General features: G+C 38.3%; 2 protein-coding genes across 2 annotated transcripts; one reads left to right on the top strand and one right to left on the bottom strand.

The window, feature by feature from the left end:
• Window positions 1-14,755: 14,755 nt before the first annotated feature.
• On the top strand, window positions 14,756-22,274 carry oxtra (oxytocin receptor a). Its single transcript, XM_051415205.1, has 2 exons — window positions 14,756-16,238; window positions 21,342-22,274. Exons 1-2 carry the CDS (start codon window positions 15,311-15,313, stop codon window positions 21,593-21,595), a joined length of 1,182 nt encoding a protein of 393 aa, XP_051271165.1. The 5' UTR covers window positions 14,756-15,310; the 3' UTR covers window positions 21,596-22,274.
• Window positions 22,275-22,979: 705 nt separating this feature from the next.
• Window positions 22,980-26,738, bottom strand: cav3 (caveolin 3). Its single transcript, XM_051415212.1, has 2 exons — window positions 26,493-26,738; window positions 22,980-25,086 (listed from the first exon to the last, which is right to left on the bottom strand). The coding sequence occupies exons 1-2, from the start codon at window positions 26,607-26,609 to the stop codon at window positions 24,745-24,747; spliced, it is 459 nt and encodes a 152-aa protein (XP_051271172.1). The 5' UTR covers window positions 26,610-26,738; the 3' UTR covers window positions 22,980-24,744.
• Window positions 26,739-27,375: the final 637 nt, after the last annotated feature.

Raw genomic sequence — 27,375 nt, 5'->3', positions numbered from 1 at the left:
TATTCTCTATTGTTCTCTATCACCTAGCCTGATGACGTGTTATCATTTATATCTGTGATGATGTGTGTCATTTGTATGTTAAATTTTGTCAGGATCATTACTTTTTCAACATATCTCAAGGTTGTGTTTCAGAGACATTATTACAGTTTTCCCGGAATTAATTATCACCCAATTTAATAATATGTAATCTCATTTAAGACATAGTTCACCGTGACACAGTGACTTAATTTACCTTTACAAGCCACAAATTGGATAAAAGATCAAGATGCTTTATGAAATCATTAGGAAGAAATCTACTTTGTGGCTTCCCACAGGGCTTCAGTAATATAGTTAGTTGAATAATATGGAGACCATCTGTTGATAGAGATCACACCTCTACATTCAACTTTTAAATTAAAAGTTTAAGATGGGATAACAATGCTCCAATCAAACTCTGTAAAAAATGTTCCTCGTGACCATTTAATGCTGATAAATACAAGGGGTCACACTTTTATAAATGACATCTCTAATTGAAGTCTCTGTCATGGTCAATGTGTTTATTGCCATCTGTTATTTCCTCCTTTCAACTTTAATTAGTTGGACTCATATTATTGGCAATCATTTTAATCAGTCCAGTGATGCATGTTCATTGCAGCTGTGGCTGACATCAAACATTGTTTGTAATGATACTTAGCATGGATAAGACAGGAAATGGTCTAACAAATAAAATTACATCCAGTTGCTGCTCTGGCAGAGGGAGGAGACATTCATCAGTCAGCATGAGAAAACCAAGAAAACCAAGCAGAGCTGCTTTGGAGCTTGACATACTTTATTCAACAGACCTTGACGGGGTCGCATACTGTACGTTTTTCTTTCCTCCTGTGTGTGTGTGTAGTGGTTGAGAGGCTTCATTTACATGAGGAAAATTGTGTGATAAAGCATCTGTCACCCTTCAGTGGGAGTATTGGTAGCAAGTTTACTCAAAATGAATGTGAACAACATGTGGGCAATGGTGTGCTCTTGCCGAAAGAAGAGTGGTTGATACATTGCTGATCACCTTATGACCAGAACCTGTCCCATTTCTTTTAGTAACATCGAGGATCTCCAACTTGGATACCAAATGTTTGCCCTAATCATTATTAATAGTAATAATGGGCCAATTAGCATCATGCCCGATTGTCAACTCCTTGAGGGCCCACAAGTTGTTTTTAGAGGAACGGGTACATAACTGGTTTCTGATCCAAGACTTTAATGGCATGATTAATTGACCCTTCCCAAGTCCCCCCCCTTTATGCTCGAAGCTCCAATAACGCAGGAGCGCAGAACATTGTCCTTTATTAGAAAGGCTTGTCTATTTGTCTATATTAAAAACACAACCACATTTTGAAAATGATTAAAAGATAAAAACTATATATATAGCCACATCTTAAGTTAGCAAATGCTAGCAAAACATTAGCTAACTAGCAAACTAATGATTGATATAAATCAGCTAGCTAGTCAGTTAGCATTTTGCTAACATTAGCTTTTAGGAGGCTAGCAGATGTAATTAGCTAAAGAACAGTTGTAGATTAGCTACCTTAAGATCTATATATGTTGCTTTTACCTTTAAACCATCTTCAATTGTCTTTTCAACATAGATGACCCTAGCTTTGCGAATGTACACACAAGGCACAGCAGCGTATTCACAGATTATTTAAAACTCCCGCCGACACACCAACAGAATCAGTCAGGATTTAAAGTTAATAACTGTTCTGTGTTTTTCTACACATCCAAAAGGTCACACACACACACACACACACACACACACACAGTCCAGGTTCATACAGTGATTTTCTTTTGGAGTAAAACAGCCGTCCTGCTCCTGGTGATTCAGTTTCCTCTGTCCTGTCCTCTTTATAACTACAGTTTTTACTCTTGCTGCTTCAATATTAACCATATTTGCTGCAGTGACTTTCCTGCATGCATGGAAACCTTTAAGATAATTGAAAGTGTAAGCAGACTATTCTTTAACAAGTAAGTTGTTAAAGAAAACACTCAATACAACACAAGAAATCACCTGGAAAGTTCACGCTGGTCGACATCATTTAAAAGGAAATTATCCTGCAGGGATTGGTAGAGGTGGAGTGAAATGTCCCTCATATCTTGTCGTGGCGGGGGCATTCAGCCATTTGGCCTATGTATGGTTAAGTTCAAGCTAAGTTATATATTCAAACCAATATAAACTAGCCTGTTAGGCTGTTTCTTGCAGGTGTTAAAGAAAGATTTATAGAATAATTATGAACCTTAATTAAACAATTTAACTTAACTTGAACTGCATTTGCAGGAATATTTGAGTAAATTTTTTTTTTATCAAGTAGTGCATATTTGATATTTTCACTGTCTTGTCTTTTCCTCTTCCTCATGCTGACACATACGGGATTCGATTATACAGAACAAAAGAAAAGGTTAAATGCTAATTTAACAGTAATAAATCCCACTGACAGTAACACGGGTCAATTATGCCAAGAGCTTTCACACTTTCTTTCATGCTTGACAAGTCTACAAAGCAAAGTAAACGTCAAGGTAAAAGCACAGAAGAGGATGTGAAGGACGATTGGCTTAAGTAGCTTTAAGAGTCCTGTATCTGCTCCCTATAGTTTCTTCTTTGTGTTACTGATTATAAAAGATTTGAACACAGGTTGCACATAATAATTCTGTGTGGGAAAATAATGAACTTACTTAATTGTGTCCTTGTAGTGGCATCAATCACTACTAAATGCAAGGTCCAAACTTGATACAAATGTCTGCAAACTTTTCTGACAGTCAAACTGTACTTAGCACAGATAAAAACTGAGTTCAGCATAGAATGTTGCACTGAAACGCTCCACTGAGGAAAGTGTTGAGTGTTTAGATGCAGATACAACTAAAGCTGTGCTTGGTTACTAGATGGAAATCCTACAGAGTAGCTAGGACTTAAGTAAGACTGATGAAAGAAGCCCATCAAGTGAAACATTTTCTGTAACAGTGATTGTCCAGACATAACTTAGCAACTGTGACTAGTTTGGTAGTGAATGTTTTGATATTTTAGTGTTTTACAGATACTCAGGACAGCTGGCTTGAAACTGGGACAATCCCACAAACTGACGTCTGGTCACTGTTCTGTCGTAAGATGGATGGGTTTCTTTATTTCCCCCTTCTCAAAACTAAAAAAACAAAATCTTTATAATCTCTGGATGAACAGTGTGTTCATCTGCTCCTATATGAGCTGCAAACGTTAGCACGTCTGGCTAACTTGAACAAAGTTTAGGCTAACGTAAGCTGCTCTGTCCTGCTTGGATTTGAAAATGTTTCACTCCAGCAAGTCAAATTTGTTATCTGGGACGATATTATGTTGGCCAAATAGATTGAGGTTGGATTGGTTAGTCTTACAGTCTTGAAATTGTCAGAATGTCGGCGACTGACATGAAAAAATGTTAATGCTTTTCATGAAGGATGTCTCTGGAGACTATGAGACAAATTACTAAACAAATTGTCTCAATGTGGTTTTGGAAATTAAACATTGACGGCTCTGGTGGCTCGGACACATCCTCAAATTGGACATGGACTGCATACCTAAATGTAGCCTAGAATACATTTAATGTCGAAAGTAATGTCAAAGTACAAAAGCTAAGATGCTGCAGTGTTATGTTGAAATGAAATACAAGTCTGACCTTACATTTTCCCTTATCATACTTACTTTGTAACACTAGCACTGACTAGCTTTACACTGCATTACAAGATTATGTTGCTCCTGTCTTATAAACAGATCATCTGCTGGTGAGGATGATGACTTTTTGTCTGGGACATACATCTTTAGACTCACTCTTTTAACACGATATCATAAAGCTGGCCCATACAAAGGCTTTACAGGATTCTTGTTTAAAAACAATTCAGCTGGAAACATTTTAAATATATATATATATATATATATATATTTAAAATGCCTGTAGATCTCTGTACATGTATATGTATATATGTACAGGGATAACAAATAGTTCAAACTCTGCAGAGCCTATTAAAAAAACTCAATATCAAAATACATTCTGCAACTTCACCACCATCCTTCTCACTCAGAAAAATGTACCTTTAATCTATGTATAATATTAAAGGGATTATGTTGGACCAACATATCGTGAGTGATAGTTTTTCATTCATCCTGACAGTGACAGTAAAATGGTTACTTTAGATCAGGGGTATCAAACTCAAATTGGTTTTGGGGCCACTGCTGTTATTGTCATCTCATAGGAGGGCCACTTTAATGTACTACAACAAAGCACAATATTCTGAAAATATTTCCATTACTACGCATTACTTGAAAATGAAAATGGCAGTTTCTATACATTTTATATCACCATTTTATGTCATTTTTATGTCTGGCTCTGTGAGAGGGAGGAGAGACAAAGAGAAATCTTCACAGAGTCAGTTATCAGTTATAGTGTCTTGAGTTTCCCTCACCCTCATCAGAGGTATACATCCCAAAAAAGACTTTCCTCCAGATTATGGTATGGCATCGAGACACCAACAACTTGAGACACATTCGGTGTTTCCCTATAGAAGGCCGTGTTGTCGAGCATAGCATGCACATTATTATTCCAAACAACAACCAATCAGCCTTTTAAGCCACATGAGGCGACTCACTATTCCACTAAAATTTGATTTGTAATTTGTTTGAGCCCATTTGTGCTTTGTATTTTCTCATATGCATTAGAACATAATGAAGGAGAAATTATGGGAAATTCACCACAGGCACAGTGGACCCTTGGCTACTTGGACTAAATGGAAAACTTGACACTAATGCAGACTGAGCATAATCCTCAGTATCCTCCTTAATGGGGTGATAGAGGACTGACTAAGAAGCTAGATTTCACTTGCTAAGAGGATTATGTTTTGTTTCAACTAAATAAGATTATTAATCACTGATTCCATACTCTTTGGTGTTGGGTAAGATCATGAGCAGAAGTTCACTTTCATGATTGTCACCCACTGTCTAACAATAACTTCATTATTCCTCAGACTACTGTTGGAGCATGAAGTTGGAAACCTGTATGAATAGTTGGTGCAGTAACAAACTCTTTGTAGGACAGTTACATAACCATCAACATAAATCTAACAAGTAAAACCCTCTTATTTCCTGATAAGTCTCAAATCAATAGTCTGCTAGATTTGAGGAGTTTTGCAGTGAATACGCTTTACACTACCTCTTTGAATACAGTATACAATACATATGTACTATAAACCTTCTGGTCTCTTGTCTGGTGTATTGAAACAGTTTGGTGATTGTTTCTCTCCTATACACAAAGCCTGCTGTCAGATTTAAATTTGGAAAATGTATAGTTAAAGCTGCACTAAAGTAATTTTTCATATCAACAATGGTTTAAATTACTGTGTTTAAACTTAAAGGGGCCATTTGTAGGGCTGCAGCTATTGATTAATTAAGTAATTGAATATTATACCACTTATTCCATTGATTAATTGAGTAACCTGATAAGAAATACTTTTTCTTTATTAAATAAACTGTAGCAATGTAGCAATAGTATATATACATTATAGAAAATAACACAGATCTTCTAAATTGGATTGACTGTTTCCTCTAGGATTTTTTTCAGCAGGAGGGGGCAGGTCATACCCTTCACTCTACTTGTATTGGATTATTTTCAAAGAGGGGTATTAGTACTTTTACTAATAGCTCCAATAGCTCCACCCCCGTAACTACCGAGTAGTTACGGGGGTGGGCACTAGGTGTGATGGAGCGAGAACATTGGTGCCATAGAGGTTAGCGTACATAGATGCTGCTAGCATCCGTTATGTCATTAATCGAGAGTATTTCTTCATTGAAAGAAGAGTGAAGAACGGCACTGGCTTTTCTCAACAGATTTCTGACAGATTTCAGTAAGACTTATGTTATATGACTCAGTGATCTGATTGGTGGAACTTTGCCCATGATAGATGATTTTAGACAGATGGTTCATTCAGACACCTGCCAAGTATTTTAAGGTTCCTGCCCTATTCCTAAAGTTTCCAATAACAACTTCCCAGATGGTTCGTACCAATACATACATGTAGGTGAAAGGGGGAAATGTATGAAGTTAGGAAGTATGGAAGTAACAGTCTGGAAACCTAAAGAGAGTTAAGAGAAGTATTTTTAACTATGAGGTATTTATTCAAATATTTCACACACTAAAATTACACTGTAAATTGAGAAGAATTACACTGTAGAGGAATTGCAAGCATATAAAGGGTGTTATAATACATTCAGAACCACTAGCTGTAGTGCTATAGAGCACCAGACTCTCAGACCAAAACAAATGGATGCCTTAGCCTATATTTATGTTAAACATATTATATATATAACCTTTAAACATCGGAAAAACATTATTATAACTCAAAAAGGTCGTACTGATATGACCACAAGGGCTAATACAGACCACAAACCTCAGCTGACCCTGTCAAGTTATAACAAGTTAAAGATTTCCCACAGGGCAATGTGGTTTTATGGTATAACTAACTATTTGCATTTATTTCATCAGGATATTGATTTGCTTGCTTTGCTGCTTTGATATACGTTCACCACTGTATTTCTACATTGATAGTGTTGTTCAAACTGTATTAAAAATGTTTTTTTTGTAAGAGCAGGAAGGTGTACACTTCACTTAAAAGACTTTAAAATGCACAGGCACATTCTCCAGACATGAGCACGCCGGGTTTACTGATGGCAGCTTTCTAAGTGGTTTTTGAAATCACTGTGACTTAGTGGCTGGTGGCAGAATTAATCTGACATGAATTATATTTGAAAGAGAGCCACAGGCGTACTGCTGGACAGATATTAGAGCTATGAATGTAGTTTTTCAGGTGTATGTTATGGCACCATAGATTAAAAAATCCCAGAGCTAACCTCACACAGCAACGCAAGCACACACACACACACACACACACAAACACACACACACACACACACACACACACACACACACACGTAAGCAGGATGACAAACAGTCCAATGGCCAGCAGCTAACTGGTATATTTGGAGGTAATGATCCGAGAAAGGGGACCTACCAGTATTTCAAAGAGCTCTGATTATCCTCCCTCACGCACAGCTCTGTGCCAAGTCTGCTTGTCTTGATCAAATTTAAAGTCCAGTACGCAAGTATCCCTTATCATTCTGTGTCTGAGGTAGTATGATAACTTTAAAAGCAACACTTACTTCAATCCAAGCTCACACAAGCCACACCTTGTTCAGTTTTCAAACACATCACAGCAGTCAATTTCTAAGGCTTTTTAATGGAGCAAACACAGATAATATCAAACCCGTTTATTTAAGTCCTGCACACACAAAAAAAAGTACCTAGCGTTTGAATCATATATTCACATCCTTATCATAGAACCAAAGTCATTACTTTAGCCATTATCAATATACCGCAGGGGTATTTTTGTGAATTTAAATCCCTATCTTGGTTGCACACAAATATTGCAAAGGCCTCATTTTTAAAAGATTCACCACAAATTGAGTATAAACAGAACCTGTGTTAGACCCGTAGAGCAAAATAAGCTTCTTTTTTTTTCTGACCCTTTCGTATATTGTATAATGAATCATCAATTTTTCTGCCCCAGACAAAACTTTCAAAATTCAAGATTTAGTGTTACCTCTTCCCTTTGTGGAATGTGTTCCAGTTGTGCAAAATAAATCTTTTTCTCCTCTTCATCCACCTTTTCCTTATAAATCACATGACAAACCATGAAACACTATGATACAAAATGAAAGATTTTCTTAATGTGCTTAGATGGACTAGGTAGGTTCCTTAAAGCCAATGATTTCTCCTCCATTATATCTACTACAATGTGTCTTATGATTACAGCAACAGTTTCATGATAGCATAGTCAGAGGGGAGGACATTGTACTTTATTTTAATTAAATACTTTTTCTATGTATCTGTTTCAACTTAATCTTATGCAGTAAGATCTATCAGGAGCAGTTTCACATCTGTGTCCGGTATTTATTTTGTTTGCTTAGTGCATGCTTGCTGCTTTCAGCACACAGTATACATGCAGTAAAAGCTGTCTTTGCTTTATCTCAAAAGCATCACGGTACACTGAGTTATGAGCAAGGACATGATTTGTGAGGCATGCTTGTGTTCTGGTGGCATGACAGGTGTATGTGTCAGGTCAGAATGTTTGAGAAGCATGACTCATACTCTGCTCCATATACCCAATAGAGGCTCTTAACAATGTCACATTGAGGCTCTAATATATTGTCGATGAGTCCACCGCCCTAACAGTGATGTCCTTGGCTGGGTGCTTATACACTTTCAAGTATACAAACAAACCGCGGCGCTGCCTATTAGCCAATATCAAATATCCTTTTTTCTCTGTTCTCCTTGAATTTCCATTTGTTTCAAAGTCACAAAGGAAATGGTTGTGTTCTATTAATTGTGTCTTTCATGATCCTTATTTGCAGTACTGGATTGATATTGGACCTATGCTTACCAATTACTTAGGGGGAAAAGTATAAAATGTACCATAACGTTGATATAAACACTCTAAGGGTGGGGTAAATGATCACGTAATTTGAATATCCAATGCAATTTAATGCTTCACCAAATCATGCAAAAACAGAGGCAGAATAATCAAACAACTTTACAGTAGTAGAAGAGACAGTAGTATTTCTGGTGAATATAAATTCATATAATCTGGACAATGGAATAGGATTCTTAAAATCGTATTTACTAAGACTAAGACTTTTTTAATATTTTTGTCTCACTGCATGCAACACATTTTTGAGTCCTTAATTTAGCTGTATGTACACTAGCCATAGTGGCTCTGTGTTAAGGACATGTTAATGTAGAGTGTTAAGATTCAGTTAGTGAAGCTAAAGCTGATGGGAGTGCCATTAGTTTTGCAAGTATTTAGTCTAATTAACTGACTAATTAACATGTTATCCTGATGATGGCTCTATGGCTATATGAAAAATCAGAGTATCTCCAAAGTGGTAACCCATCCAATAGTTGTCAGAACATTACACTAAATGGCAAAAACTGGTGGTGCTAAAGAAATTGTCATTTCCAAACAATGTTTCCTACTGACTTTTGTGATCACAAAAGTCAGTAGGAAACATTGTTTGGAAATGTTTTTTACAAAATTGTGTCCCAACCCATCCAGTTGTAGTTGAGATATTTCAATCTGGACCAAAGTGGTGGACCAACACACAGACAGACAGACCTTCATTGCCATCCCTAGAGCCATGCTGCTAACTTGGCCAAAAATGGCTAGGTTGCTTTAGACTTTAGACAACTCATCTCAGTGGTATTTACATCTCTACAATTAGTTGATTTATCAAGTTACTCATTAATATACATTAGATGTCAATTTTACAACACACTTGTGTTGCTCTCCCACAGCAGCAGCACAGCATGATGTGTTGATATGATGAAAAGGAGAGTATAATGAACAAAGTGTTCTTCATAATGAGGATAGCCTTGATTTATCACACAAATAAACGCCACAAAAGGAGGAATACAATTTATTGGTCATTAAGTACAATGTCCCTGCTTTTATAAGGCATTGTGAATGTGGAAAACTCAATGATGTTAGCTTATAATGAAAAGTGATTCACAGTAACACATTTCTAATCGCTGTGTTCTACCAAGTATCCAATCCCGTTTGTGGCATGAGTCATCTATAGCCACCCATTTATTAAATTATCTTTTTTTTTTCTTTTGAGAAAACAGACCAAATTATATTTATGGGTTGCACCACCTCAAACAGCATGTGTTCTGTCCCATAAAACTGGCATTAGGTAAGGGGTATTGTTGAGTTGTTTGCTTTGCGTCCATTCAAGATCCACTGCCACTTCCTGTAAATGCCCTTCAGAGTGGCCAAACCCAAATATAAGCAATTTTTCCAGATGCACGACAGGAGGCCTTATCCTGTTATTGTTTTGGAAGCAGATGTCTTAGATCCTGACTTTAAAGAAAGCCTAAGGCAGAAACTCAGGAAGCTCCTGTAATGAAGTAGGACATTCTCTCAGAAGTGGGGCCCACTTGAAAGACCCTGCATGCAATATTGTCTAACACATTTGCAAATTACCACTCTTGCAACTCCAAGCTTGAGTGAGATATGTGTCGAGCTGGTGTGATGTATGACTTAACTTCACTTGTTTACACTCAATCTTACACACCTCTGAAACATGTGGCTATAATCTCAGAAATAACTAACACCTTCTCCTCTATGGAGCTAATGGATCACCATAGGGCTCTAAGTGATATTAGCATGTAGAAGATATCATGCACCCACTGAGCCAAGAGTGACAGCATCCCTCTGCACCCTACTGTGTGCTGGTCTTTCTTTTTTTCTTCTTTTTTTTTTGTACATGCACCTCATGTCACGCGTTCACCCAGAGGAAAATGGTAGGCTGAGAACCTCATGTACTGAGTGATTACATAAGCAGCAGGAGCCAGAAGTATTAGAGTGTATTATCCTTTGTATTTTACTTCATCAGAGGCTTGGGCCTGAACCTTGTCTCTAATTAGATCTGTCAACTCAAAGCCCAATATCTGTGGGAATGGCACAGAGAACTGCTGAGCAACTGGGACCAACCCAGTGGAGAATGGGATAGAGTTGCTGCACAGGTTTCCATGGCTGGAGAAGTAAGGGAAAATATTTATTTCAGTAATACTGGATGTGATCACCAGCAAAGCAAGCAAAGTTATCAGTGTTTAAAACAAGCACTTTGCCAGTTGTTACTTTAATATCCACAGCCATTAGTTAATTTAACCCTTTATATAGTTTTTACAGAAGCTGTCCCAGTGCCATATCAGCTGTATGACTGGACAAACAGAAAACATCTGTCAACACACAATAACTTAACAAAAAAAAACTTGCGGTGTAGGTATTAGCTGCCAGTCGTGTTGCCAGTCATGTCTTTTGTATTTTACGATAAGATAAGACTTTATTTATCCCTGAGGGGAAATTCTCATGTTACAGCATCACAGAGATTGACTGAGCTTAAAAACAGATAAAGAACTATTTTAATGAAATAAATAAAATATAAAAAGAGAACTAAGAAATTAAGAAATTAGAAAGATTAAGAAGCATTAAAATACCATCATGAAGTGAATTATGCAAATATTTGTGCAAAAGGAGTCGAGTAGTGCAACTCCAGCTGCAATGATGTGTGAATTCTATATATAGCTAGAGTACATATGTATGCATAATCAGTACAGTAAACAGTACATAATAATACACACAATATGCACACACACACACACACACACACACACACACACACACACACACACACACACACACACACTATACTATACAGTAATAATACAATACTATGAAGTACATACATGTATAATAGAAATTAAAGATACTCTGATATAGAGTATAATATTACAATATAAAAGCACAGAAATAGCAACATAGTATCTATCTTTTTATAGTGACATATGTCCCCATATTGTCTTTTTCATGTTCACTGGAGTCATTCTGAATTATAACACTACATGTGTGCAGATTCAATTTACCATCTTCTCCTTCATCACTCTGAGCTGGGTCTGACATTATATGAATCCCTTTCAATACGTTTTGAAGATTTTCGCCGGCAGCGTCATTAATATCAGGAAATCCTGGAGCATCATTTTTTCCATCTGCAATCTGTCTTACTTTCACTCTATTTCCATGATAGTTTATGCTCACCACAAGGAACCATGGACATCTCTCAGCCTTGTCATCTTAATTTGCTCTCTTCATGGCAAGAAGAAGCTCTCCTTTATGCTCCTCTTATGTCTTATGCTGCTTCAGCATTCAAGTCTTCTTGGCTTCAACTGTCACAGCTTTCTATCCTTTAAATCCATCAGCAGAAATATCAAGCCAGACCTCACACTGTTTACCTGTTCACCTGAATTCACAATGCCTCACATGCAGTTACATCCATCTGCAACACTATAAAACTTTTTTCCGTTATTAAATCTATAAACCACACCCTAATCCAACTCTATACCTGTGTCTAGTTTCAGAAGCTGGATCTTTAGAAGGATACGGTCCTGACAGAGGTTATCCTCAAAACTGGGCGTTCAGGCATTCCTCATCAACTCCTGAAATCAGACGTTTAGACAGATTAGGATGACTTTTACAGTACAAATGATGCCGTTCAACTTAAACACATGATAGATAATTGATAAATTGTCCACCACATTGATCATAAATACCTATATATTTTTCTGTAAGGACCCTGATTTCGAACATACCCAGGCTGTCAACAATAGCTAATGTCTGATGTCCATTATCCACATCTTGGAGTGGCTTTTTTACAGTGCAGTTTGTTACAGTGTGTGTCTACCGGTGACTGACCACCTGAGCTTGAATACCTGGCAAATGTGATGTGGTCAGCTGATATTTCTGGACTTCATGAGTTGATGAACAACACCTGAATACTCCATTAAACAATTTAGCAGCACACTGTGGATTGTGGGATACCTGCGGTAGGGCTGAGAAGCAAACATAGGTTGTATGCTCCAAATTCAGACTTCAGGCTGTGCTTGGAGGAATCTTTCAAATGGGACAGACTTTGCCAACACGTTATGACACAGTCTAGAAAAGCAGACTTTGGAAGATGCAGCCCCTGAAATGGAACACACAGATTGTTTTTTATTTTCCCCAACCCTATAACCTAAGTCTAAAACACTTAGAGGGAAAATTGCTAAAAAGCTTTATTGTCACAGGAAGTTGAGTATCAACAGACTGATCTTCAATCTATGGAAAACACACACACACACACACACACACACACACACACACACACACACACACACACACACACACACGTATATATATTCCACATATACGACTTCACTCCACTAATTACTTTCTGCTGAGCTGTGGCAATGCTAGCCGAACCAAACTTTCCAATTCTCAGCGCTGACTTTGTTACATTGGGGCAATTGCACTTGTTATTTTGTTGTTGTTTTCAGACTTTATCCAGTTTCATTACTCACATGCTGGCTCATTTCAAGTGGCTCACCAAATTTATTTAGTGAGGTTATTAAATATTTTCATTCCAAACTCACAAGTCACATCATTAGATTTAATGTACCATCATTCTTCTTTTTCTTTGTCCTTTCAATTTCCAGTCCGTGCTAAATCATCTTCAGTCTTCAAGTTACTGCTTTGAAATTCCTGTGGATGTGCCATTTTCCAAAACCCATAACCACAAAAAGAGGGAACATCTCTCTGGCATTGATAGAACCAGAGGCTCGGAAATTTAAAGAGCTACACAGTGGCATACAAATCCCGCTTTTCAGTACTTCTATCTCTGTTAGCTTTGGTGTAAGTGTGTTTCATAAATCATGTAATCCAGCATTTTCTTACATTTAAAAAAAACGTGTTTTAAAAAGGGAGTCAGTGTTAACTTACTAGTGGTCAACTACAGTATTTGGCTTCACAACATTTGTGGTTTATATTATTTCTGTACTACAAGGTACTAAAACATAATTTAGGTGGAGATTAATACAAATGTGCCTGTTACAAGCTTGCTCATCCATCCAGTTTAATTAATTCAAGACATTTCTGCATTGTGCTTTTTCTTGATTTTCATGATAAAATTCTTGACTGATGTACTTCACTATCATCAATAAAGTAATAATTGTGTTTGTGTTTGAGGGGAACAGGTTATCATTGTCACTTGTTGTCTTTTATAATAAATTAAAACCATTAAAACAAAATCAACTAAAAACATAAATTATGTTATTCCTGTCATCTTGAAAGGTTTGCTTGGATCATCAGTACATCAACAGGGTCCCCCCAAAGCGTACAAAGCAGCCGAGTCATGAATCCAGTCTAACAGGCCTTTTGATACGAACAATAAAAAACACATGTTGACAGCACCTAGTGTGACTTTCTAGGAACATGTGTGCAGAGCTTTCTCAGACCTTAGTGCCTCTACTGAAAAATCCTGTGCCTCAAAACGTTTACGTGGGTTAGGGTCCTGCCATTGAGTAAAGATGTCACAAAACCGAGTCCATTCACTTTTAAATTGTGGTTTATAAGATAACTGTTTGATATTACGTCTTATCTGCTAAGAGGGTTTTAATTCCTTTTGGGTTTTAATTCCATGTGATTAAAGTGTCTTTCACAAGCATTTTAACAATAATTCTTGCGTCTAACCTTTGATTGATTTAAATAGAAAACTATTCCTGCAATACACAATTCAAATACAGTCCCTGTCGTCTCACCACAGAAACCTGAACCATGTTATTAGAACACTGAATGACAGGTCTTAAACTAGATAACTAGTTAATCTGATATTTTTCTGATGCTGTGGAATGCCGAGCAGGAAAAACAGACTTTTTTTGTTGTTATTTGTTTAATAAAAGAGCTGTTTACAATCCCTAAACTAAAGTTTAAGCCTAAGGACCAATTTTTGTCTGAAAACATCTTATAATGGCATGGATGCTTTCTCATGCTTCACTGCGCAGCCATCATCAACACAGTATGGACAGCTTTGTAGTTCCACATCAAGTCACACAGTATCTGACAACAAAAACCTTCTTGGTTAAAATAAAATGAAACCCTGAGTCAGAGATCTTCATTCCCCCGAACAGCTCCACAGCTGCAGAGCAGGACAGGGAGGGTACTGATGAATGACTCACATCTCCACCTTGTGGTAGTGATGGGTACGACTGTTTACTGGTTTTACTGAACCGGGGACAGATATAACAAGGGCTTATGTGCTGTAGTGCTGGTCATTCCGACTCTTGCCAGAGATGAGGATGGAGCTTTCCATTCCTGCTGCATTTTTTTCTAGTAATATTTTAATTTACAGATTTAAATTTTAATTTCTAAAGTTCATATATATTTATATATGTATATATTTTCTATATTTCCATAAGGCATTTCTTTGGATTTACTCAGAGTATGATTTTGGAGAATTACCTATTAGGAGTGAGGTTTACTGATCACGTATTTTAGACCCTACTTTTGCTGTCCACATTGTAATTTCTGTACCCTTAGATTACCTTTCTCTTGGCGTCCACAATTTGTCACATGTTTCATATTATTTAGATAAGTGGAAAGATTCTCTCCTCTCAAGCGGTTTGAGTTTTTTTTTTTTTTTTTTTTTCTCCAGAAAGTATGGGTGATTGAGGTTCAACCAATCCTTGTTGATCACTTCAGAAATATGTTTTGAGCCTCACGCTTCGTCTTGTCACCTGTGAGGACGCAAGGAAGACTTTGCCATTTAAGACCCCTTCAGGTGACTCCTTCAGCCATTGCATGACTGCACAACCCTGACGCATCTGCAGAGGACAAGACTGCGGCAATGGAAAGTATTTCAAATGAAAGTGACTTTTGGCAATTTAACGAATCCTGGCGAAACTCAAGTCTCGTTAACGGGACCGGTTTGTTGAATCAGACGAACCCTTTGAAGCGGAATGAAGAGGTGGCGAAGGTGGAGGTGACTGTGCTCGCCCTGGTGCTGTTTCTGGCGCTGGCGGGGAACCTGTGCGTCCTGCTGGCCATCCACACCACCAAGCACAGCCAGTCCCGCATGTATTACTTCATGAAGCACCTGAGCATCGCTGATCTAGTTGTGGCGATATTTCAAGTTCTTCCTCAACTTATCTGGGACATTACATTTCGGTTCTATGGACCGGACATTTTGTGCAGGTTGGTGAAATACCTACAGGTCGTTGGGATGTTCGCCTCCACTTACATGTTAGTTTTGATGTCTGTCGACAGGTGTTTGGCAATCTGTCAGCCTCTTCGTTCTTTACACAGGAGAAAAGACCGTTTCTATGTCATATTTTCCTGGGTCCTGAGCCTGCTCTTCAGTGTCCCGCAGATGTTCATTTTTTCCCTGAGAGAGGTTGGCTCGGCCGGATCAGGAGTGTATGACTGCTGGGGCGACTTCGTGAAGCCTTGGGGAGCCAAAGCTTACATCACATGGATCAGCCTCACTATATATATCATCCCGGTGGCAATTCTGAGCATCTGCTATGGGCTCATAAGCTTCAAAATATGGCAAAACTTTAAACTGAAAACCAGGCGGGAGCAGTGCATAAGCCTGACGCCCAAAACCTCCAAAGGCAACACGCTGGCCCGCGTGAGCAGCGTCAAGCTCATCTCCAAGGCAAAGATAACCACAGTGAAAATGACTTTTGTGATCGTCCTAGCTTATATCGTCTGCTGGACCCCCTTTTTCTCTGTTCAGATGTGGTCTGCGTGGGATCCAGCAGCGCCCCGTGAAGGTAGGTTTAATAAAGTTTAATAGTATACAGAGTGCGCGCCAGTTTTGCGTAATTGTTGATTTACTCAAAATGTCATTACGCCTCTGAAGCATTTTGAAACACTTAACAGACTACCCATCTTTTGCCTCCTTTCGCATATTCTCCGGACAATATTGACCAGAGGAAATGGATGGAGAGTCCTTCTTGCTGTGCGCATCAGTGCTCTTTACGCACGAGGATGCCGGCGCTTGCTTTCCCAAATGGAACAAAAAGAGGCAACAAAAACGCAATTTTGAGATGTGTTTATTCTGTTTTCCCCTTTAAAGTGGGTTGGGCACTGGAGTTTTATGGCTTACTCATGTTTAGTATCCAGTGAGGGTGCGGTGCGGAGTGAACACAGTGCAGGTTTGACACTAGGATGGAACAAAAACAAAAAATTTAGATTTTTATTTTACTATTTCATGTGTCTGCTGAAAGGACAAATGTCTGGACTTGCATACATATGTGACATTTGGGTGCTGCGATTTTAACAGAAAACTACCCCTGCAGTAAACTGTTCAAATACAGTCCACATTATTAGTGTGAAACACATTATTGGAACATGCTGTCATTTTCCCACTGAATGACAGGTGTTACAGTAGATAACTAGTCTATTCGGATCTTTCTGATGTTTGTTTACATTAGGAAAAAATAGTCCTATATTTTGTTTTCTTATATATTCTTAGAATATATACAATAATGAACCTGCCCCGTGGTAAGAAAAATAGTGATAAAGCCTTCAAAGTGAAAGAACTACATACAAAATTTTTCCAAGTTTCCTCTGACCCAGCTCACGCGGCAGAGACCGACTGACGGTTAATCATTAATCAAATTAGTGTGCGCCACCACGCGCCAAGCAGCTTGTATTTGTGCCTGTGGGGCACGTTGAAGTGCGTCGTTGACATTTAACCACAATAGGCCAATAAGCAGCCATCTACTGTATGTGGTCCCTATATTTATCGATCCGTTAGGCCATGGCCACACCCATATAACAACAGACTGAAAAAGATTAGAAAGATTTAATGAGCCAATTAAACTTCACAATGTAGCCTATTTGCCCAGAGGCTCCTTTCATTGTTTCGTTACAGTTATGTAGCGCTAAATAAAAAATTTAAGTAATAGCTTTTGTGAAAAGTAAAGATTTAACAGGGCTGTAATTTGTTTATTTGGTTTAGGGACATTTGTTGTACTGAAAAAAGTGAAAGGTAAAGGGAGATAGAAGGGTAGAAGACTGCAGAATAATATATCCCTATTCAATATGTGAATGAAAAGAAACAATTACCCCCAAAACAATGCAAAACTTGTTTTCCTATCAGTTTCCATCCATTATAACTATAAGACAGTGATATCAGTTTCTTGATGAGAGAACAGATGTTGGTGTTTCAGGCCTCGGTTCTTTTTTTGTTTTGTTTTGCTCTTGTGTGTTTGTGTAAAAGGTTCCAGCTGACTGGTTGTATATCGCTGTCATCCTCCTCAAGTTGCATTGTTTACGCCGGCTATCTTCACTTGGAGCTTAACTGTTGCTCAATACACCTAGCTGTCATCCAGCTCTCCAACACAGAGGAAGCATATTGCACCGATGAAATGGCAGTATTGTCTCTGACGCTACTGTACATTTCATGAAGATAAAGTTACAGTAGCCAGAACAGAGCAGCAAATGTGCTCCTGCCTTTGGAAATGGAAAAGAAAGAAATTCATTCATTTTCTGTTGCAGAGCCTTGATCAGTGCAGGGAGGAAGCTGATGTCTGATGGCTTTCCTCCACATGAACAGCACTCAGAAAGACCAGAACTGGCAGTGACACGTGCCAATGTTTGTGTACAAAAGATAGGCCGGAATATCACCTGTGTGTGTGTATAGATAAAGTGTCCATTAGAGCCATACTCACAGCTAAGTGAGGCTAGAAACAGAACAGAGAGCCCTCCATATAACCACCTTTATTATTTTAACATGGAATTTCTCCAGAACAGGCATGGAAATTGATTATTTTCACTGGTGGACATTTTTCTGCGGTGCAATAAACGATTAACACAGTTTCCTCTGAGCTTCACCTAATAAAGACATCTATTTGTTCCATTTTCACCATCAATCAAACTGACTCTTCAACATAAATGGAGATTTACTACTTATAGGTTGCTGTCTGTCTTTAAAAGGCCACTCTTAACAGAAACAAGATTTACAAGCAGCAGTTTCTTTGTCTGAATCTATATGCAGACTCCCACACTTTCTACACCCTGGCCCGTTGATAAAGTAATCATCTCTTCTGCTGATGATTCAGAAATCCCTTGAGAGAATAAACAACCAGATGCACAATTTGTCCAAGTTCATAGTTTGACATTTTGGGAAAATATGCTTATTCGCTCGCTTGTCAAGAGTTAGATAAGAAGCTAGTTGCCTGACTAAGAAACAGTCCAGCACAAAGCCCCCACATAAAATGGCAAATTATCACTGTTACACAAACAGTTTTGTACAGATTAAAGAAATGAAATATGCCAAGTTAAACTAACCGATGGCTGGCTGAAGCGTCATATTTGTTCTAAAGATGTGCTTTCAATCTCATCAACTAATTCTCATCATGAAAGCGAATAAGCATATTTCCCAAAATGATGAACAATTAATTTAGTTAAATTTGGACCAGTGGTGTAGCACACACACACACACACACACACACACACACACACACACACACACACACACACACACACACACACTCTTTTGTTGTATGTCCCTTAGAAATGTTCAAGCCAACCAGTGTAATTTTTTAGATGCATGAAAAAAGAGCCAAATTGCATTATCCCTAAAAATTCCACCAAAACGACTGAGATATTTAGATTTAATACAATTTCCAAGTTGGAATTACTGTGAAGGAGCCAGGACCTTTCGCAGATAGGAAGTTTACCAGTTTTAGCACCCCATTACGCTTATCAATACAATTTTTGGAAATGTCAGGAGACGGTAAATTGTCCGATTCCTCTAAGCTTTGTGAGAGTGACATCACTGTGATTTCACAGTTAACAGACAGATTTCATTATGTAGAGGACAAAAACACCTTAAGGTTAAACCCTGACTCAGACACTCACACAAGCTCCCAAAAAATCTGTAAGCACAAACATCTTCCCCTGCTGAGTCTGGTGCCCTCGGACGCTGACTCACACTCTGTGTGCTATTGATTTGCATTAAGTGCTTGATGGACACAAAGCCCAGTGTTCCCTCTCCAAGTGTTAATTTTTTTTTTTTCTATAAAGGTCAGTTCCTATATAGTCACTTTAAAAGCAGTGGGGAAAACAAATTGATGTCATAAAAGAACACTTTAGCAATTTAACTTAAATATCACTTAATGTAAAAAGTTAAAAGTAGATTACTGCTAATGCTTGTTTCCTTCAGGGAACCAGAATCAGTATTAAGAGTTCTCATTAATGGATCACAGAAGAGTCTTTTGGGCTGCCCAGTGTAAGCTCTGACAATGAGACAGATGTACCACCCAGGGGATGATTGCTCTGCCTTTTCATTCACTGTGTGATTTATCATTCTCTTGTGAGAGACACTGTGAGCTAATTCACTAAAGACTCTTTTATGATAGTTCGCCCCATTATTCAAATTAGATCCAGGCTCTGTTCTCATCCACCCTGATAAGAATGCTTGATAACCACCAGTTGGTATTTCTGCATTGTCTCCAGTGTATTCCTTCATCTACGGCAGCAGCATTATAGTCTATATTAGAAGAAGCTGACACAGGGATTGTAAAGTTTGTTGTACAGTTGTGTCGTATCAGCTGGTAAATTAACACTTTCTTGCATTTTTGTATTGTAGTTTCAGTATTTATTACAAATTTTTCTCATTTTCGTTTGTACATCAGAAAGATTACATTGCAGCACTTAATTAAAAGAAGATTATAAAACCTTGGACAAAGAAGGGTAATTAAATGATCTACACTCAGTTAAACTCATGTTTTAGTCTCATAAATCAAACCCTTAGTGGCTGATGATCAATTGTTATTAATCTTGTGTGTGACTTTCGTGCCCTTCCAGAGATCATTTGCGCTGAACAATTTTCGTTTGAGCTCAGGGACTGTCATTAGAGACAACATGAGAATAGCGGGAGCACAGGCAGGCTGAGAGAAAGATTAGCAATCAGTAAAAAGAGGTTAAATATGGGATACGAGCCAATTACATGAATCAGAAACTCATTTGCCAAATGTCAGTTGGATGGTGGAGCCGACGTAGCATAAATGTCATCCAACGTGCCACTGCAGGTTACTTTTCGTGATGTATCTCACCACAACGTTGTGTGAGGAACATTTCTGCCTCGCTGTCCATTGTGTTTTTCCAGGAATTTACTTGGTGTTTGAACGGGTCATCATTTTAATTCTTTTGTGTTATTTCTCATTTTTAAGCTGCAAGTATTATGAAACTCTCTCCTTCCTCAGGGATCTCTGATTTAAAGTACTGAGAATCCCTCCGGCTATATATTCAATCATACAGTTGTAACTGTACGGTTAAAACTTCTAATTGAACTTGAGCATTGGCAGTAAATAGCAAATTTGTGAAAGGAAACAAAACTATATGAGTGTACAGCAATGCTAGCTGCTCTGTGAGGTTGTACTAACTGCTCGCACGCTGAGCTAACGTTATCACTCTAACATGCTTGCAATGCATTTGTTTTGGTCATAAACTAAAGTATTGGACAATTCAAAATGTTGACCCAATATTCTGCTTGATTAAAAGTAGAGAATTACCAAAGTGGTAACAATTCATCTAAAGGGTGGATTTAAGGTAATCTATTCATTATTTATCGAGAAAATTCACTCAAAACCACAAAACGGTGGAAGATGACTGCCAAATTTTTTAAGATTCATCCACTGGGGATATATGTGCCATAATTCATGTCAATTCAGACTATTAGATAATTTGAGATATCGCAGTCTGACCAAAGTGATGGACCGACTGATCATCCAACATCACCAAGTGTACAACCAAATAAACTTTCAGCCTGCCACTATCACCTTGACTTTCACAGCGGAAAAAAAAAACTGCTGGTTCATTTTTTGTTGTCACAGCACACTAACTCTCTGTCTCATCTCCTGTAGCCATGCCCTTCATCATCTCCATGCTGCTGGCCAGCCTCAACAGCTGCTGTAACCCCTGGATCTACATGTGCTTCGCCGGGCATCTGTTCCAGGATCTTAGGCAGAACTTTCTCTGCTGTTCTACTCGCTACCTCAAGTCATCCCAGTGCCGCTGTGAGCGTGACTTTGACTCTAGTCACAAGAGCAACTCCTCAACCTTTGCCATTAAGAGCACTAGCAGTCAGAGGAGCATCACACAGACTTCCACCACATAAGCACCCGCCCTCCCTTCCCTTTCTCAAGCTGCCCACCATGCCTTTCATCACACGCTGTCGGCCATAAAATATCAGTTCAGCTCCTTCTGGTACCTCTCACCCTGAGGCTTGCTGTTCAAGATTGTAAGGGACAAACAACAAAAGTCTTAATCTTTTATTTACAGTACTTCAGCGTGTAACATGTAAATGGAATTGTGAAACAGAAAAAATTTAAAGAATATTATTTTGTTCATAAAAGCTTACGAGATAATCATGGACCAAGCTGAGCAATCACCTGAATCCTTTTGTTTTTGATGTACAGAATATATATTTACATATTTGCAGTGCAGAGAAAGTATAGGAAGAAGAAGAGAATATTTGAATCAGTGATTTTTGTAAGCAACCATATTATAGATTCAGTTGTTGTCACCAGCAAAGCTTATGGATCTTGTTTGTCTGTGTTATGATGAAATTGCTCACCTGTTATATATATTGTGTTCGATGTTGTTCACTTTGTTACATTTGCAGTGGGTTGCATACATGTAAACTGTTACTTGAGATATTGTTAGATGTGAGATGTCATGGCTGTCACTGGTAAAGGTTTTTAAAAAGTTTAAAAAAGAAATAAAGAAAGAAAGCAGCGAATATGCACTGACTTTATTATTTACACCTAGCTAATACTCATTAGAGCTCCCTTTGTGTCCTGAAATGGCTGAAAAAAATCCTCGGCTTGGTATTCTGGAGGGATGTTTGTCCGTGCTGAATCAATAACGACCTTGAATTCCTTCAAATTTTTGGCAGCACATCGAAACTTTTAACATCCTGTTCACCTCAGTCCCAAAATGCATTATTTTGTTGAGATGTGGGGACTGTGCTGACCACTGGGGTGAACTAAAGTGACTCATGTTTGTGGAGGTGTCTTGAGGCAACAATTGCTGAGTGACATGGTGCATTATTCTGCAGGAAGAGACAACAAAGGTACACTTGCATTCATTGTTGCAAAGCTAAGTCTAAGGCTGTTGTTTAGTCAGTTGTATTTATATTCAATGTAAATGTGTCAAGTATTTGAGCACTCTAGAATGTGTTATTTTAATTACAGCACATCAATTATCATTGCCTATAATGAGGAGTGGCCTGAATAAAAAAAAAAAGCTGCCAACCCAATATCTCTACAATGAATACTAACCATGTGAAGTCTATAATGTTCAGTTTAAGTTGAGACACTGTAAGACAGGTATTGATTCAGCTTTCAACTCTATTATTCAGCTCATTTTGACATCTCTCTCCCACCTTGAACTGTACTGACAATATAACGTAACAAAGCACAACATCACAAACTACAGATCATTACAGATCACTCTCAATACAAGCTTTATACATATTAGTTATTGCAGGAATATTCAACTGCATGATACAACTGCTTTGATTTTATTATTGTGTGGATAACAGGATTCATTAATGAAGTGCCAAATTACACTTTTTCAGTAATATAACTGCACTGCCACTGTATACTACATTGTTTTATTTTTCTGTTATATTTAGGAGGAGTATACTTCCCCTGTAGCCTTAATAATGTGAACAATGCAATTAAGACTTAACAGACCGCATCAAACCCCTTTGAAATGAATTATATGATGAAAGATTCTAAGTAATTGTTCCATCCTCAAAGATGCCCATAAGTTTGGAGGGCAGTTTATGTGTACAGTATGTCTGTAATTATACAAGTTCAATAAATCATTTGCAGAAGGCAAATATATAAATAAATGCATAAATAAATTCATGAGATCTGTATTTGTGGAGAATTTGTTGTATTTTGGTTACACCAAACATATTTATGTATTCTACATACTTAATGTCTCTCTACAGTTTTGTCTAATAAATTACTCTTGCTCATTAATTACACTGGGTTATACAGTCCATTAATCAGAATAATTCTTTATCACAGTGTGTTGTTTATGCTCATATAAAATGTATGCGTTGTCTAGCACAATACAGGACTGCAAAGAATCGACAAGAAGAAACACACTGAGGTTATGAACAAAGAAACATCAATATTGAATCTCAGACACAGAAGAGAAGCATATTAACAGAAACCTGTAGTGACTGAAGTTATCAAAAATATCACTAATACATGGTTAGGATGTTTGGTGAATCTTAAAAATGTATTTCTTTAAGCCTCTCAGAATGATTTGAAACAATACACATATACTTCTATTATAAGGATACGATCATTAATTGTAAAGTTTCAGCCCGTTTGCACAATAGCAGCAAAGCAAATTATACTTTTATACATATATCTTCTTTTCTAATCAAAATAATGCTATGGAACATTACAGGTTTTTACTTTACTGCATCGGTAGTTATGTCCATACTTGTTTACACATACTTGACTGAATTACGCAAATAAGCAAGTTTAATATTCCACTCATCATGGTTTGATAAAAGGAAGTAGATTTTCTGCATGGTTGGTTCCAAACATATTTCATACATCTGCAAGTCTCCAAACAGTTTGTTAGTCACTGTAGAGTCATCACAAATTAAGACGGGAAAGATATCAGAATACCTTTTTACAAACTATGAAGAAATCGGACAAAATAATTATGTAGAGAAAACATTTTCAATTCCTATCTTTTGGTTAGAGTTTTTCTAATAATGTTACATATATATTTCTCAAATTCAATTCAGTCAGTGTAAAGTTATACAATGGCAGGCACAGCAACATACAGCATCACTATAACTTTTAAGAATGGCCAAATGTAATGCATACATGCAGCACTGTCCGCAGGTGCAGCAGTGGCGGGGAGTTTGTTTCATTTGTTGTGAATGAGTAGCTTCTGTCTTTGCTTAATAAATGAAGGCAGACAGATCCTTCTCATGGCAAGCGGCCCTCTTCTCCCCCCAGTGAGGAGCACTGAGCCCTCCAGGAGTGCCAGAGCTGTCACAGAACCACACTGCCTGCTGCAGCTGTCACAGAGCTTCTGGTGGCAAAAGGCACAGTGGGTATGTCAGGACTCAGAGCAGGGAACTTGAGGGTGGGGAGCAGCATGTGAGGGAGGGAGGGAGGGAGGAGGAGTATCAGGGAGTAAGCGAGAGGCCAGGACTGATCTTCTGGTGTATAAAAAGGTACCGCACTTCTTCCGATCATACTATAAACACTATTGTGTGAGTACTTAGACTTCTTTGCGCAGTGCAACGCGCACACTGCTGAAGATCTTGCCCAGGGCTTCAAAGAAGGGATCGCAGAAGGTCTGAATGCAGAGAGAGTAGATGCGGCTGATGCACTGCGACTCAATCAGACAGCTCTTGATGCAGGGAACCACAGCCCAGATGTGGCAGAAGGAGATACATGCAAACAGGAAGCCCCAAAGGAGAGCTACAGGGATCCCGAAGACAGCAGACAAGATGCGGTAGCACCAGTACTTGGACACCGTGAAGGTGGTGTAGCTGAGCTTCCACACACCATCCAGGCTGTGTGTACCATCAGGCTCTGCAATGACATCCTCAAACTCCACCTAATAAGAAATATAAAAGAGGCTTTCATTAATACACATCCCTGAGCCTGCTTTGCTTTTATCCATCTCCCTTACCAGACCTCTGTGGGTTTAAGGTAATATGCACATGTTGAGTGTGAAGATTATAATTATGAAAGCTGTAGAGTGTTTGGGTCAAAATTATGCAGAGAAACCAATTTTTTTCTACTTCATAGAAGAAAAAAACAAACAAAAACCTTCAATGTAGTGGCAGACAGGAAAAGTTGTGGAGTGGCTTTTAATGCTCAAACCAAATCCGTCTAAAAGCTCTATTCCAACACATTTTTTTGTAACTGAAGTTCCCCTCATGTAAAATGCATGAGAGCAACTGTACGATGGTCCAATTTGTTTTCAGTATGTACCACCTGGTATTTTGGCCGTGTCTTATTCTGAGATACAACTCAGCTATAAAATGTTAATTAACTTGTCTGTAATCGTGGCAGGCAAACGCACCACACACATCTAAAACCTTTTCTTCCAGACCACTACAAAGGATCAGTATGGGAAGTAACAAGTCCGCTGTCCACTTCCCACAGAGATAGCAGCCTGAGATCATCCACTGAATGAATGGCTGGACATGCTCTGTTTTATATTTTCTCTGCAAGGCCTATTTTAGGGATTGCTAGAGTCAAATTCAGGATTCAGGAAAGGAACAACGGGTGTCCTTTAGAAACAATAGATGACAGTGTGTTCCAAAGTTGATAAATCTGATTACACAGAAGATAAGATTCCCTGACTAATAAGAGACACTCTTTCAATAGATTTTACTGATCCACTTTAAATTAAGGACCGGAAATGTTATGGATTAGAAATATAAGTGCTAATTCATCACTTACTGTAGCTCCTTGACCAGACTATTGCAAGTAAGGTTAACAAACCGTTCAGTTTAAAGATGCATCATCTTTATCAACTTCTTGTTGTCTGAACAGACATGAGCAGACATGTAAATCATTGCAAACTGAGCCATGCAGGCACTAAACATATGCTCTACTCATAACTCGTGATTTATTATATTCATTGACCATGTTTACACAAACACCTTCCAGTAAAACAAAATATAATCTCAAAGTATATCTGGCCCGGTCCTTACAAAAAATATTTTGTGGTAATAACATGGCAACAATCACAGGATAAACAGCAGTCAACTCCAGTGTATCAGTTTCACACTCAATTCCCAAAATAAACTTCATGTTCTGCTCAGGCAACAGGAATAGCTCTTGGTCTATTTAGGGATTTTACAGACAGTATAATAACCTGTTCTCTTGTCTTTGTTACTGTAAGCCACTTTATTCTTTTTTTTTTTCTTTACATGCTTCCACACATGCCAAGACAGGGGTAACATTCCCAATCCTTTCTGTGACAGGGTACTGTTTCCAAGCTGCACAAACCTTCACCACGTCCTCATTGATCTGCTTGGGGTCTCTGTTAATTAGATCGATCTCCTTGGTGTGGCTGTCCTTTACAATCTTCTCCTCGTTGGTGTTGTACTGGTACTGATCCGCCATGGTGGGGCTGCAGGTCCTCGACAGGCCGGAGACGGTTAGAGTAAACCTTCCTTGATCAAACGCCTCAGTTCTCTTCTGAACCCCTGTATCACCACTGTGACACTCCCTCTGGCATGTCAGTGGACAGCTGCTGCAGACGTCCTGGTAAAAATGGAGGCCTGACCCCCACCCATAGGCACCCACACACACACACACACACACACACACACACACACACACACACACACACACACACACACACACACACCCTACACACACAGAAAGTGTTCACACACACAATGTAATGCACATAGACAGAAAAGGCATGCCTTAAAGGAGAACCCAGGGTTGTGTCACATTTCACATTGGGTTGTGGGGCTAACTGGGCAGGGTTTGCACAGTGGCACGAACTTCCACCACAGAGTGAGGCAGCAGGCACAAACACACCCTCCTGCTCTGCTCTGTGTCCTAATACTGAACTTAATTTGAAAAGAAATTGAGTTGTATGTTAATTTTCAAAATAGACTCAGTGTCACCATGAGTACAAAGATTACACTGTATTACTATAAGTTATTATTCAGAAGGAAGAATATGATACACATTAAAATACGGTGTTGAGGTGACTATTGTCATACTGTGGTTCTGCACTATATGATATATTATCAGTGTTTTGGTTCTGTGGTATTTTGGTGTTTGACTTGGAGGACTTGTATATGTGTAAATGAGCAGAATGGACATAAAATAAAATGTATTTCGGTCATTGGGACTCAATGAGAGAAGGTGAGAA

Source organism: Dicentrarchus labrax, unplaced genomic scaffold (genome assembly GCF_905237075.1).
Source record: "Dicentrarchus labrax unplaced genomic scaffold, dlabrax2021, whole genome shotgun sequence".
Classification (NCBI taxonomy): Eukaryota; Metazoa; Chordata; class Actinopteri; family Moronidae; genus Dicentrarchus; species Dicentrarchus labrax.
This window is presented reverse-complemented; position numbering and strand designations above follow the sequence as displayed.

Excerpts from the sequence above, each read along its gene's own strand:
- oxtra (XM_051415205.1), top strand. The coding sequence starts at position 15,311 with ATGGAAAGTATTTCAAATGAAAGTGACTTTTGGCAATTTAACGAATCC. Across the intron at positions 16,239-21,341 it reads TCCAGCAGCGCCCCGTGAAG|CCATGCCCTTCATCATCTCC; the intron begins GTAGGTTTAATA and ends CATCTCCTGTAG.
- cav3 (XM_051415212.1), bottom strand. The coding sequence starts at position 26,609 with ATGGCGGATCAGTACCAGTACAACACCAACGAGGAGAAGATTGTAAAG. Across the intron at positions 25,087-26,492 it reads TCAATGAGGACGTGGTGAAG|GTGGAGTTTGAGGATGTCAT; the intron begins GTTTGTGCAGCT and ends ATTTCTTATTAG.